General features: G+C 39.1%; 1 protein-coding gene across 6 annotated transcripts in view; it reads left to right on the top strand.

Annotated features, from left to right (window-relative positions):
* The window catches only part of SPTB (spectrin beta, erythrocytic), a 122,091-nt gene that overhangs the window by 75,211 nt on the left and 31,990 nt on the right, over positions 1-14,890 (top strand). For all 6 annotated transcript variants that reach the window (XM_070956940.1, XM_070956962.1, XM_070956951.1 and 3 more), the window contains 12 exons: positions 130-267; positions 1,967-2,723; positions 3,870-4,072; positions 4,211-4,301; positions 6,099-6,245; positions 8,161-8,424; positions 9,452-9,667; positions 9,854-9,943; positions 10,451-10,735; positions 12,164-12,294; positions 12,436-12,640; positions 14,308-14,679. In XM_070956940.1, the coding sequence (XP_070813041.1) occupies positions 130-267; positions 1,967-2,723; positions 3,870-4,072; positions 4,211-4,301; positions 6,099-6,245; positions 8,161-8,424; positions 9,452-9,667; positions 9,854-9,943; positions 10,451-10,735; positions 12,164-12,294; positions 12,436-12,640; positions 14,308-14,679 (2,899 nt within the window). The remainder of the gene's footprint in view (positions 1-129; positions 268-1,966; positions 2,724-3,869; positions 4,073-4,210; positions 4,302-6,098; positions 6,246-8,160; positions 8,425-9,451; positions 9,668-9,853; positions 9,944-10,450; positions 10,736-12,163; positions 12,295-12,435; positions 12,641-14,307; positions 14,680-14,890) is intronic.

Genomic DNA, 14,890 nt, shown 5'->3' with positions numbered 1-14,890 from the left:
CAAGTTTGATTGAACGAGAGGTTGTTAAGTTAGAGACCACCTGTATATTATACATAACTGGGATGCTCTAGATGGCTTTTTATATGGTGGGTTTGGTTTCATTCATTCATCTGAAGTGTTTTCTTGCAGGTTTGATATTTTGGAACAGGAAATAAACAGCCTGGCTTCTCAAATTGAAGGGGTCAATAGAGCTGCTAGTGCCCTAATAGAAAGTGGCCATCCACGCAGTGGGAAAGTGAGGCAGTGCCAAGAGCATTTGAATGCCAGGTAATAGATTCTCTTATTTTTGTCCAACTGATTCTTCACTGTTGTTTTCCAAATATTGTTATAAATATGCAAAGATAAATAGTCCAGTTTAGCTATGGCTATAATTTGTCTAGGCAAACAAGATAGACTGAGGGAATGCCATTTGTTCATCCATCATCAAGTGATGGCCATTCCCTCTCCCTGTTTCTCTTCCACCATATAATGCATTGCTCCCAAAGATGGATTTCTGGAAAAGAGAAGGAAAGGGAGCAGGTAAAATATGTATTTCTATGGTGAAACAAGATTTTCCTCTATGTTTATTTTGGGATAAATAAATAAACTTCAAAACATCACTGCTACTCCCCTGAGATTTTCTCCTGGTTCTTCTCCTGCTTAGTATTTGGAACCACTCTCCCAGTTTAGGAGTCACAGCCCCGAGTGGTCCTGCCACCACTGGGACCACTTTGGTCTTTACTTTCCACATCCTTTCCAGTTCCTCCTTCAGGCTCAGGTGCTTCTACAGTTAAAATTACTCTTCTTCCTGATGTTGCTGTCACTTGGCACCAGTACATCTATCGCTACTACTGTCTTCTGGTCCTTGTCTACTTTTCATTATGTCTGGCTGATTGGCCAGTACTTGCCAGTTTGTCTGGAAGTTCCATAGGATTGTAGCTTCCTTATTTTCCACAACCTTTAGTGGGATCTTCCATCTAGTCTTAATTGGGTCTAGCTCATACTCTGTAGAGATTTTCCTGTATACAATGCCAGCTACTTCACTATGCCATTCAATGTATGCTGTTTCTGCTGGTATCTTGCACCTTTCCACTCTGGGTTGGATTGTCTCTTAAGACCTCTGTGCCAGGGGTGAAATGCTCGCGGTTCGGACTGGATCGCCCAATCTGGTAGCGATGGCGGTGGGTGATTCAGAGAACCGGTAGGAAAAATCCCTGCGCTCCCACCATGCCCAGCTGAACCACACAATCATCAGAGGCTTTTTTTTTCTTTTAAAAGCATTTTTTCTACAACCTCTTCAGCCGAAAAAATGCTTTTAAAAAAAAAAAAAAGCCTCTGATGATCGCGCGGCTCAGCTGGGATCGTCAGAGACTTTTAAAAACATTCTTTCTACAACCTCTTCGGCCAAAGAGGTTGTAGAAAAAATGCTTTTAAAAGTAAAAAAAAAAAAAAAAAGTAGGCCACGCCCACCCAGTCACATTACACCCCCCCCACCAAGCCACACCCACAGAACCAATAGTAACAAATTTTACATTTCACCACTGCTCTGTGCATAGTGTGCAACTTAGATTCTGCCTAAGACGTGGTAGTCCCCTATTTCTATGGATCTGGTGCTTAATGCTTGTACTGTTATGATTTGTGCCTCAGTACTGTCCTTTCATCCAGCCCTTTCCATCCACTGGTAGGATTTCCTGATGTCTGCCACTTCAGCTATCTGTCAGTGGCACATCTGCAAAGTCTTGTCTTGACATGCCACTTCCTCTGTTTGATCTTCCTCCCACATTTGTTGCTGACTTAGCAGCTCATCTTTGGGCATCATCTTACTGATGTACTCCTGAATGCTCTGGATTTCATCTACGATAGTGACTTTGACACTCATCAAACTATCGATCTATCGATCTATCGATCTATCTTTCTATCTATAAGATGATGTTAAAGAAGGGCATTTATTTCATCACAAAAATGCTTATTTTGTTTTGTCTCCTAGGTGGAAGGTCTTTCAGGAAATGGTGGCTCAAAGGCGAAAAGCTGTTGATTTTGCTCTTAGCCTCCACAATTATTGTGTTGATTGTGAGGAAACCAGGAAATGGATCCTGGAAAAAACCAAAGTCATTGAATCTACACAAGACCTTGGTAAAAACCTGGCAGGCATGATTGCCATGCAGAGGAAATTGTATGGCATTGAACGTGACCTAGCAGCCATTCAAGCCAGGCTTGCCATCCTGCAGAAGGAGGCCCATCGGCTTGCTGAAGAGCAGCCTGATCTGGCTGATGATATCTATAGTCGACTAACAGCTGTGTCTGGAGTCTGGCTGGACCTCCAAAATACTTTACAGTCCCAGGAGGCTTCCCTTGGAGAGGCCAGCAAGTTGCACAAGTTTTTGCAAGACTTAGACGACTTCCAAGCATGGCTCTTCAAGGCACAAAAAGCTGTTGCTTCAGAAGAGGTGCCCAACTCCTTGGTAGAAGCGGAGCATCTCTTGCAGCATCATGCTGCAATTAAGGAAGAGATTGATCAACACAAAGATGTTTACAGCAACGTTAAGAGGATAGGAGACAGAGTGACTCAGGGTCAGACAGATACAGAGTATCGGCAGCTGGAGCAGCGGCTAGAGGGCATGGAGACAGGCTGGAATGCTTTATGTAAAATGTGGGACAGTAGGGAGAAATTCCTCAACCAGTGTCTTGGCTTCCAAGAATTTCTTAAAGATGCAAAACAAGCTGAAATCATTCTTACCAATCAGGTAATGTGTTTTAACATTGTGTCACAAGATTGTATCATGGTCCTTGAATATTCTGAGTGGCATGTGGTTCAGTAATGAGATATCACATTTGCAGACTGGGTAATATACATGTATAGATAATCCTTGATTTATGACCATAACTGAACCCAAAATTTCTATTGGCTAAGTGAGACATTTGTTAATTGAATTTTGTCCTATTTTATGACCTTTCTTGCCACAGTTGTTAAATGAATCATTGCAGTTGTTAAATTAGTAACATGGTTAGGTAAATCTGGCTTCCCCATTGATTTTGCTTGTCAGAAGGTTGCAAAGAGTGATCACATGACTCTGGGACACAGCAACTGTCATAAATATGAGTCAGCTTGCCAAACATCTGAATTTTGATCACGTGACCATGGCAGTGGTGAAATCCTAATTTTTTTACTACCGGTTCTGTGGGCGTGGTTTGGTGGGCGTGGCAGGGGAAGGATACTGCAAAATCTCCATTCCCACCTCACTCCAGGGGAAGGATATTGCAAAATCTCCATTCCCACCCCTCTCTGGGGCCAGCCAGAGGTGGTATTTGCCAGTTCTCCAAACTATTCAAAATTTCCGCTACTGGTTCTCCGAACTGTTCAAAATTTCCACTACCAGTTCTCCAAAACCTGTCAGAACCTGCTGGATTTCACCCCTGGACCATGGATATGCTACACTGGTTATAAGTATGAAAAACAGTCATAAACCACTTTTTTCAGTGCCGTTGTAACTTCGAATAGTCATTAAATGAACTGTTGTAAGTAAAGCACTACCTGGATGTATATAGCCTGTAGCATGGACTCATCTAAGCATACCAAATGGCCCAAGAAGGTTTGCCTGACTATTCAGTGCCACTTAATAATTTATTTACTTTTTTTGCATATATTCAGAAAAAGAAAAAGCTAAAAACTATGTTTAGCAGTTGGCACACTCAATCCTTTAATAGGTCATAGCTGTATGATGTCTTACCCTATAGCTATCATTTATAAGATAGCATTATCAAATTAACTTTTAATAGGCATAAACTGAAATCATTTTTATATATGGTATAAGGCATCAGTATTTTTTAACTGCCTATGTCTTATTCTCAGCTTTATTTTTATTTTTATTTTTTGGTAATATCTGGTTTAGGAATATACCCTAGCCCACACTGAGCCACCAGACACCTTAGAAGCATCGGAAGCTGTTATAAGGAAATTTGAAAATTTCCTCGCTAATATGGCGGCTAATGAAGAAAAGGTTACTGGCTTGATAGACACCGGAAGCAAACTTGCTGCTGATGGGAATATTTACTCTGACAAAATTATGGAAAAAGTTCAACTGATTCAAGAAAGGTAATGTCAGTATGAAAGTTCAATGAATTCAGATCTATAGTTTGCATGTGCAAAAACTGAGTCTGAAATGGCAAATAAGTATTGTGGAGGAAGTAAGAAAACATTTCTCTTTAATAATGACATTTTTGTCATTTTTAGACACAGGACAAATGTCACAAAATCACAAGAGGCATTTGTGTTACTAAAGGACAATAATGACCTGCAAAATTTCCTACAAAACTGCCAAGAGGTAAGAATTTTGAATTTTGAACTAGCTACTACTGCTAATCTAGGATGAGTCTGTGCTTATCCTTTTTTCCCCCGAGAGGAGCTATAGTTTTGGTTGATGCCAGTCATAGATAGTTTTATTGTTTGGGGGTAGGAGTATATGGAGTGATTGTGAGGGTTGGGGATAGTGAGGACTTCAGGGGACACTGGGAGCCACATCTAAAATGCCATAGGAGTATTCCTCCACCTATTATCCAATGAAGCTTGGTGTGAGTTAGTATGACTGGTGGAATGGCAGAGACAGTGGCCCAGAGGGAGGGAGGTCAGAGCTGAGGATAGACGTCCACCTCATGGGGTGTACGGCTGGACAACCAATTCAAGTGGTGATAGATAAGAGTAGGAATGGGAGCAAGAAAGCTGCTGATATGTTCTGGCCCTTCTAACTCATGCCCAGACCCTGGGCAACAGACCCTCAGATAACATGGTCTTTTACTGCTGCTGCTGAAGACCACACTCATTTGTGATTTCCTTGGGGAAGAACAAGCTGATCTGGCGTGCATTACTAAGACCTGGTTGACACCAGAGGAGGGTTTTCTCCTCTCGGAGATGTGTCCAGCAGGATTTAGGAACTGCCACCAGTTAAGGCCTCAGGGCAGAGGAGAGAATGTAGCAGTTGTCATTCAGGAATCTTGTTTGGTCTTTGGGAGTTATGCTCCCCAAATTTCCAGATGTGACATTGTTCCTGAAGTTGGGCATGTGGAGTCAGTTGGGAGCTGCCATCACTCCTGGCACTCCTCATGGCTCATAGAGGAGTTGAGAGTGTTGAAAAGAGCCAAGAGACAGCTAGAGCGCACTGGAGGAAAACAAAGAACCGATCATAGGCCAGAGCTGCTATTAAGGCCTACCTCATGGAGGTAAGAGTGGAGAAACATCTCTACTATATTTCTCCACACATATTACATCCACAGAGTGCTGCCATTTATAGGGCCAAGCAGAGGAATTTGTCAAGCACCTGACAGATAAAATCGCTCAGATTTGTTCTCAGTTGGAATCCAGGCATGGAGCAGATTCATTGTTGATGCCCAGGGAGTGGACTCACCCAGTTATGTGGGAGTAGTTTCAGTCTGTTGGACTTGAGGAAATGGATAAGGCCCTTGGGACTGTTAGTGCAACAATTCGTTTATTAGATTTGCAGGTGGGTCCATGCAGTAATTAATATATTGCTGCAGGAAGGGAATTTCCAGGACCATCTTGTTCTGAACCTTCATTGGATCCCATCTGCCTGAAAAATTTCCATCCAATTTTTCACCTCCCCTTTTAAAAAAAAAGGTGGTGTAAAAAGTCATTGTGCTGCAGCTTCAGAAGGTCTTAGATAAAATAGATTATCTGGTCCCCTTTCAGCTGGGTATCCAGCTCAGTTATGGGTAAAAACGACATTGATCGCACTTGTAGATCATCCCTGACGGGAGCAGGATTGGGGTAGTGCATCCATTCTTGCCCTTCTTCACCTCTCAGCTGCTTTCAATACCATCAACCATGGTATAATTTGGGCTCATATGAAACTAAGAAATTATCTGGAGAAAGGGAAATAAATAAATAGATTAGCTGGGTCTTGAATTTCCCTTTTTAGCAAAACCTGCCATTGGCAAATATTTTTTTTTAAAAAAAAAGCAGGAACAGCAACAAGTTGGAAAAGACAATACCGTAAGGGAGTGTCTCGGAATATCTATGAAAGACCATAGATTTCTACTTTCAGCAAAATGCTACAGGAGTCAAATATATCCACTTTTCATACTTTATAATGCTATTTTATTGATAGCTTACCATGTGGATTGAAGAAAAGATGCTTACTGCTCAAGATATGTCATATGATGAAGCACGGAATTTGCATAGCAAATGGCTGAAGCATCAGGCTTTTATGGCAGAACTTGCTTCCAATCAAGGGTGGCTAGAAAAGCTGGATGAGGTATGTTGCTTTTATTCCCCCAGATTTGCATGGTTTTTCTTCATACTCCCACATCTTAACATTTTTGTGGCTCCTCATGTTTGTAGAATTTTTGAGATAGGGTTGGAGATCACTATCCTTTTTATTTATTAAGTTTTATTGTAACCATGTATGTATTTTACTGCTTTTGTAAACTGCTCCGAAGTGCAAATGCAGATCCGTATATAACAGAGTCAAAGAAAAAGAAGTAATTATTACTAACTCTACCAAAATAGCTGTCATTAAACAATTATCTCTGGTTAAAAATGTAGGGGGAAAATGAATGCTAAATGGGTTTAAAATCCTTGGATGTCGTGTCATCAAAATTGCCAAGCTGGTTTTGCAATCAAGTGGAATGTTACATTGATTTTTGTTAATTTTTTTTCATGCCATGCTATTCTTAAAAATTCAATTGTGTAGTGTAATACTAAGAATTGTTAATATGTACCACTAAGTTCAGATAATGGCAAATTGGCAAGTTAAAGAGCTGCTTCGGGTCTGCACTTTGTAATGGAATAGCGGTGAAGCCAACTGTGTAACAAAATACTGTATATAGTATGACTCTTTTATATTTGAAAACATACTTATAACATTCATACTTTTTTTTTACACAGGCGAAAGGATAGTTTACAGGAATTTTGTGCATGTATGTTTTCAGACCAGACATGAGATTACTATGTTACGTTAATCCAGTTTTTTTGTTTCCTTTTAAAACAAAATGTGAGATTATTGTTTGAAACAGGAACAACAGGGAAGTAGAAACTTCATTACATTGTTCAGTTACAGTATATAGTAGCTGCTTAATAATAGGATTTTCCCCACTTCCCCTCAGTAGGAAGGCAGCTCACATGGAAATCTTTTTGCAAAGAATGGATTAAGCCACCTGTTTCTTTCCACAACCCTAAAACTTGACAATTTCTCATAAAGCAAGTGAATTCTTTAATAACATGATATACAGCAGCTTTAGTAACACAAAATGCTACATCATTTTTGCGTGCCCCTTCTCCTCAGTGAGGGGACATACTTGTAGTTTCAAGGGATTTTATCGGAGCATAAAGATTAGAGTCATGATCAGAGATACCTCCATGGGCTTTTCCCCACATTCTCAACAATGGGCTTTCCTCCTGTATACCACTTTTAAGAAACCACTGCTCTATTTATGGGACAGACTCCTTTTTAAATCTTTTTTCAGTGTCATCATTGCTGTGTTTACATTTTCCTTTAACTTTATGAAAAACCATTAAGTTTCAATCACTGGGTATAAGTGTTAAACCAGCTTTAGCATTATCTAGTATATATTTTGCTTCTTCTCTAGTAGTCTATTACTATTTTAAATGCTTTACTCAAGTCAAGATACATTATCTCCAGTGCTAGTCAACTAAATAGGCCCATTTACCAAAAATGAGATCCTTCCAACAATGCATTGTTTTCTAAATAGTCACAAATAACTACTTAATAATTCATTACAGAATTTTGCCCAATATTGATATATCTGAAATTATCCAGATCCATTCTTCCCCCTTTGGTGAAAATAAAAGCAATATTTATCTCTCTTCAATTTTTGGCACTATGCCCATCTATTACAATTTCTCAAAGATCACAGAAAGAGCTCCAATATAACACTGTAAACTCCTTTTCTCAGATATAATTCATTGTTTATTGAGAAAATATTCTTTATGAATGTAGTGAAAGCTGCTGGAATCTGGTACCACTGGGAGGACCTTCACCTAGCCTTCAATTTCACTGCCAGTAATAATTGTTTTACCACTTCACTGTAAACACAGCATTGTTAATTGGCTAGGGAGCAACTGTTTCACTACTAGCTATATGTTCTATCCTATGAAAACAAAAGAGAAAATAAACTATATTTTTCATCTTCTGTACACTTTTATTTCAGGAAGGACAACAGTTGGCAAAGCAAAAGCCCCAGTATGCAGATGTTGTGTCCCAGAAGCTAGAAGCACTTCATCAACGTTGGGATATGTTGCAGGCAACCACAGAGGAGAAGGCACAGCAGCTGTTTGATGCTAACCGCTCTGACCTTTATGCGCAGAGCTATGCTGACCTTAGCGCATGGATCAGTGAGATAGAGGAGAAGCTAAAATCTGATGTTCAAGGGAAAGATCTCACAAGTGTTAACATCCTTCTGAAGAACTTGAAAGTAAGTTACAATCCTTCTAAAGATAATGTCTATGTTTATTGTTGGAAACCCCTTATGGACTTTTTATAAAAAAGTGAACTTAAGATCTATGGTTTTGACAGTTAGATAAGATAGCTTATGGAAAGAAGAGAATGGTGATTTAAGTTCAGAGAGAGAGGTAAATCTACTGTTGAACATATAACTGCTGTAAAGAAGATCAGAAGCTACTTCTTTATATCTTATTTCTTTTTTTCCATTTTACTTATATATTTTTCCTGTTTGCCGCTTAACTTTCCCTTTTACTTTTTCCCTTTTCTTTTTTCCATATTACTTTTTCTTAGTTTGTATTTTTACCCTTTTTGTACAGCTTTCAATAGCATGTAGTCCTCCAACCTAGAAAATCTCCATCTCTCTTGAACTCAGTAGCATGTAAGTCAGGCATTTGTGGGGCATGTTTGGCTTTTTCTCCCCGAGAGGATTTATTTGAAGTGGTGAATAATAATTTCAGAGTAGATATCTCCTGTACTTTGGATCGAAGCTGTTGTGGAATCTAGAAAAGGACTAAGCTTTTTAAAGAAAGGTGCACTGTGTCTGCCCACACCCACTTCGAAGCACCTTTTTGGCTTCAGATCTGAAGTGCAGCAAGTCATCTTCAGTCAGTCTCCTGTGGCATTCTAAATGACTGGAGTAAGGGACATGGCCAAATATTATGATCCACTTGACGAGGGGATTAAGGACAAGAATGGAAATGGGAAATAACTTTCAGAGAAAGACCTTTATTATTAACCGTCGTCTTGAACAGATCCAAACTGCTAGAAAATGTCTGAAATTTATCCACAGTTTACTAATTATTGTAGTAAATTGCTGTAATTTCCAACCGCATCTCAAATCACTTCTAAACAATTCACCCCTGAAAGCAACATTTGCAGTCTGCTGTTCAAATATTGTCTAGACGGGAATAGGGATGATATCTGTGTAATGTCTGAGTGATGGAGTTAAGCATATAGATCTCAACAAGACAACAAAATACGAAGATTTCTCATTTCAGCATCTGGATGAGCAAGTCAGCTTGCGGAAGAAAGAGATGGAAGGCTTACTTTCTCAGGGTCCTCCAGTCAAGAGAGACATGGATGAAGTGGACAACAAGCATGAGATCATTGAAAGGCGATTTCAAGACCTTGCAGAGCCGTTGGGTAGGAAGAGGAAAGAACTGGAGATGGCTAAGGCTGGATATCAATTGGACCGGGATTTGGCAGATGAATTGGTGAGTGTTGGCTAGATAGTTACTGGTTTTATTGGTGTCATTTAAAGAGAAGATATCAGAAGATGGTTCACATGGATTAGTTGTTTCAGATATTAGGAAAATTGCATAAGAATCTGTCTTTCATCCTCTCTTGTATACAAATTTGACAGTTTGGCATGTTACTTTAGTCTTTCTTCTCTAATGCAGCTTTGGGTGCAAGAACGACTCCCTCTTGCTCAGTCCACTGACCATGGCACAAATCTTTTGTCAGTCCAGCTACTTACAAAGAAAAACCAGGTAAGCCTCCCCATCATAGTTGGAAGGTTTTTTTCTTCACCTAATTCTACTTTATAACAAAGCAATTGAACTTTTATTATACTTACGAACATTCAAAAATATATTTTGTCTTTATGGTAATTGTTAACAAAAGGAAGCCAAGCTTTTCTCTAAATGCCTTTTTCCATACACAACTAATTGTGAACTAAACATCTCTTAGCATCTTTACTTTATGGTGCCCCATATTTATCTTCATCTCCTTTTCAGTGCATGCATGAAGCATTTTTAAATTGTTCGTATATGTACTGGAGTTAAACTAGTGTTTTTCTCTTAAGCTGACAAGATCCAATAGTAGCTGCAAAGGATGTCATATCTGAGGTGCATGACCTCTAAGGCTTGGAACCTTGCTGCCTTTTTTCATTTTCCATCAGGAATACTGAATACAGTTTAGTAAAAAGGACAACTCTATTCAATTTGTTTCTGATTTCACTCATTCATTTCTTTAAACCTGCCCTATTCTTTGCCTAGACCCTGCAGAAAGAAATTACTGGTCATGCCCCACGAATTGAGGAAGTTGTTGATAGAGGGGAGAGCATGTTGGCTAAAGCTGAAGGGGATGGGGACTTCAGAGACACGGAAGAATGTCTCAATCAGTTAAAGGTTTCCTGGAGCACCTTACAGGAGGAAACCTTGAAAAGGCTGCGGCGCCTAGAAGAAGCCAGTGAGGCTCAGCGATATTATTTAGATGCTGGAGAAGCAGAGGCGTGGATAAGTGAACAGGAGCTTTATGTAGGGACAGAAGAGAAGCCAAAGGTAAGAACACCTCCCATTCCAGTGAAGTAGTATTTACCAGGTAGAAGACCATTCCCAAAGTGTGTTGCTTTCTAGGAAAATGACACTCTAACTGTGTTTGTTGGGAAGTAGATCTGTTCATCCCTGGGGACAGTTAAGACCTGCATATCTTATTCTATTGGGACTATTTTTTTAATATTAAAAAAGCTCTAGGAGAACAAAGATACAGTTTCATTAATTATCTTTTCTTTCTTCTTTTATCTCACTAATGGCAAAAGAAACATGACTGGAATCCAGTATGATATTGAATGTCTTTCTGTGTGCATCTGTGCATGTGCCTATATTGTATGATAATTTATAAGAAATTGCTTAACATCCTGGGTAGCAGTTTTAAAAAGAGCAATGTGTGAAAGAGAAAGAAAATTTGTTTCTCTCTTCTCTTGTCTCTCATACACAAAGCATTGTAGTTTACTTTCTCTATCTGCAAAAGAAGATAGAGTACCATAACCTGGTTGTGACAGAAAAAGTTCTACTTCCTTCATGAATGAAGGTGATTTAATGTTTTTCAACAGTACTGATTTCATTTTACTGTGCTTAAGCTATCTTTTGTTTAGGATAAGAACTACTTACCTTAGTGACATTAGGAATATGTAATATTTGGGAGAAGAAGGGGTAATTTTTTCACAAATTATCTTATATATTATTAAACCTGATTCAGAAGCAAGTCCACTAGAGCTTACTCCCACTTAAATTCATAACTTATACACTCTTTGGCTACTTTCTGCCCCCGGAAATACGCACAATCTGCCCCCGGAAATACACACAATCTCTGACCTCCGAGTTTTTCGCTGTTTTTCAAGAACCTGCTCTTCCGACAGGCAGGGCTATCTTTGTAATGGAGTTTTAAATTTGGAGTTTTTAAATTTTTGGGTTCTTAACGAATTTCAGCCGCAAATGTAAGAATTTTAATAATTTTTAAATTTAATTATGATGTTTGTATTGTGTTTTTACTTGGCTGTGCACCGCCCCGAGTCCTTTGGGAGAGGGGCGGTATAGAAATAAAATTATCTATCTATCTATCTATCTTTCCACATACCTCCTGACTTTATCTAGTATATCTTCGGCAGCAATTCTGCATTATCCTGTTGATTCTTGCACAGCTGTGTCCCATGGACCTGAGCAGCAACCTTTCCAGCTGACCAATGAAAGGATGTAAAATTTTAGAGGGCCTTGGTTATAAGAAGCAGGGAGAAATATTGTGAGCCAGGAGTTCTTTTCAATGAGAAAAGGAAGATTAAGCTATAAAACTCTTTTAGCCTATGTAACCTAAGCCTGTTGAGGAGTGCCATGTGGAAAGGGGGTTGGTTTTCCTTGGCCTTGTTGTTGGGGAATGACATAAGGTTTCCTTCACTGCAAAGATCAATAGATTCAATTACTTAACCATCTCAGGATGAAGAGAGTGGCATTGTGATGCTGAAGAGACACCTTCGCCAGCAACGATCCATAGAAGAATATGGAAAAAACATCAAGCAGCTGGCCAATCGGGCTCAGAAACTGCTATCTGCTGGCCACCCAGAAGGGTGAGTACTTTTGATAACAGTAACTCTGAAATCTTCGAAATACAATAGCCAGGAGAATCACAATTTATTGCATATGATTGAGTTGAGCTGCCTTTCCTTTTAGGTGACTTGTCTCCAAACTTTGTCTTTGTGGTTTTTCAGAGAAGATATCATCCGATTGCAGGGGCAAGTAGATAAGCAGTATGCAGGGTTGAAAGACCTGGCTGAGGAACGCAGACGTAAAGTAGAACTTGCATATCACCTGTTCAAACTGAAGCGAGAAGTTGATGATCTGGAGCAGTGGATTGCAGAGAGAGATGTAATTGCATCATCCCCAGAGATGGGTCAAGACCTCGACCATGCCACTGTGAGCAAGCACCGTGAGAATGTCCATTGGGCAGTCCATTGTGACCATTTTATTTTGAGGTGTAGACCATAGGTTACAAGTGGTGCAGCTTGTCTCTACACAATGTCCTGCAATAGATTGACAGAAAATTGCTGACAGGTGCATTACAATTACCTATAGTTAGAAATGTATATATTACTTGTGGGGAAAGTAAACATCACAAGCTCTTTCTAAAAGGATTCATGTTTCTTGAATCAAAAGCAAGAAAAACATCTGATGAAGGAAACTCTAGACAACAACACCTTTTTGCCATAACAATTTAACAGACATTTAAGACATTATAGTACACTATCTATAGTGTTCTAGAAAAAGTGTCTGTAATAAATTCTACACAAAATTAATTTATGATACTAGTTTCTGCTGAAACTCTGAAACCTATAAAAGAGTCACACCTGTAACACTACCACTATTTCTTGACATTCATAAGGCTTCTTCTCTTCAAAGGAAACAAAAGAGACTGGATATACTGTAGGTGTATGAGTCAAGAAGAATGCAGTTCCATTATAGGGCTAGAATTATTTTCCCAACTACTTCCCTTGTTAGTATGGCAGATTTTAAAAGGCATTTATTGAGATCTCTCTTTTCCCTTATTTTGAAAATGCAGTCTATAATTGTAGGCCTCCAATCCCTAGAGGTACAATAATACATGTCTATAGATGTAAACAACAAAGCCAATCTAGGTGCCCACCAATATAGATTATTCCTAATTAATTCAGGACATATTAAATAATTGTCTGAGCCTTCCCTGATTATAGTTAGATAATTAAATTTAGCAACCATTTCTGCAGGCTAAACCTCTATAAATTCTCTGTGAATTAACAAGATCTTTTTTTGATTTGCATCATCATTGTGAAATTTCCTAAAATACCTCTCACAGGTCTTGTGAAATAGCTATTAATAAGGAATAGATCATTTTCAATGTGACCCACTGTGATGCAACAAAAATATTGTTATTTCTTACTGCTTGCACATGACTTACCCAAGTATTATCATGGTGATACTGTTTCACCTTTGAGAAATCTTTGAAGCTGCTTTTGGTTCAAAAGATTCTGTACTGACATTTGTCCTAGCTGCCTATTGACTGAATGTTGTGGATTTGGTGTTAAACAGTCAAAGAAAATAAAGAGAACAATTGAAGTTAATTTGCGTTAAAATGTACGTGCAGTACACTTGGTAACATTTTTATTTATATATTACAAGATTAAAGCATTAGAACATCAGACATTAAAAGTTAAAACATTTCAATTAATATTAAAATTGAAATGTTTATACTAAACCCTTGAAAAAAATTGATTGTGCCAAAAGGGTGATGCACTGTGTAAAACATTGGGCAGCACACCGCCTCATTTATGAATACCTCTGCCTGTGGTGGGCATGCTTATATGTATACTATTTCAATGTTGCCTAATAAAGTTATGTTAAAAAAATAGCCAATCTTTAAGAAGAGAAGTGGGAAGCAACATTTTTAAGGTACTCCTATGTTTAAATTTGGGATAAAAGCAGGTCTGGTAGCTGAAAAAGCCAAAGATTTTTTTAAATTCTGTATCACCAAACAAAATTTTTACCATTTTTGGCTCAAGGATGAAAGGTATTGAAAAATATTTTGTTCATTCTGGTTTTTGTTCTAGCTGCTACGGGAAAAGTTCCGTGACTTCGCCCGCGAAACAGGAAACCTGGGACAGGAGTGGGTGAACAATGTCACTCACCGAACTGATCAGCTGATCGATATCCACCCAGAAGCTGCCACGATTGCAGAGTGGAGGGATGGTTTGAACGAGAGCTGGGCTGACCTGCTTGAGTTGATTGACACCAGAATGCAGTTGTTGACAGCTTCCTATGATCTGCACAAGTTCTTTTATGATGGTAGTGAGATCCAGGTTCTTATTGAAGAGAAGCACAAGGAGCTGCCTGAGGAGTTAGGCCGAGATGTCAATACAGCCGAGTCCTTCCACAGGATGCACAAAGCCTTTGAGAGAGACATTCACCTGTTGGGAGTGCAGGTAACCTCTTAGCTTCTTAAAAACACGTGGAGCCATCTGGTGGTATCCTCTCTCATTTGATGGCTGGGGTGAGGTGGCCAATTTACTGGGAACTTGTGAGATTGTAGTCTAATTGAGACTACTTCCCTTGGAAAGCTTTTTAGCCTATGAAGTTAGAATTTGACAGAATCTTTTGAAACCAATACCAGAAGAAATTATTCTCCTGAATTAG

Source organism: Pituophis catenifer, unplaced genomic scaffold (genome assembly GCF_029215685.1).
Source record: "Pituophis catenifer annectens isolate HBS135680 unplaced genomic scaffold, rPitCat1.0.hap2 SCAF_1, whole genome shotgun sequence".
Taxonomy (NCBI): Eukaryota; Metazoa; Chordata; class Lepidosauria; order Squamata; family Colubridae; genus Pituophis; species Pituophis catenifer.
This window is presented reverse-complemented; position numbering and strand designations above follow the sequence as displayed.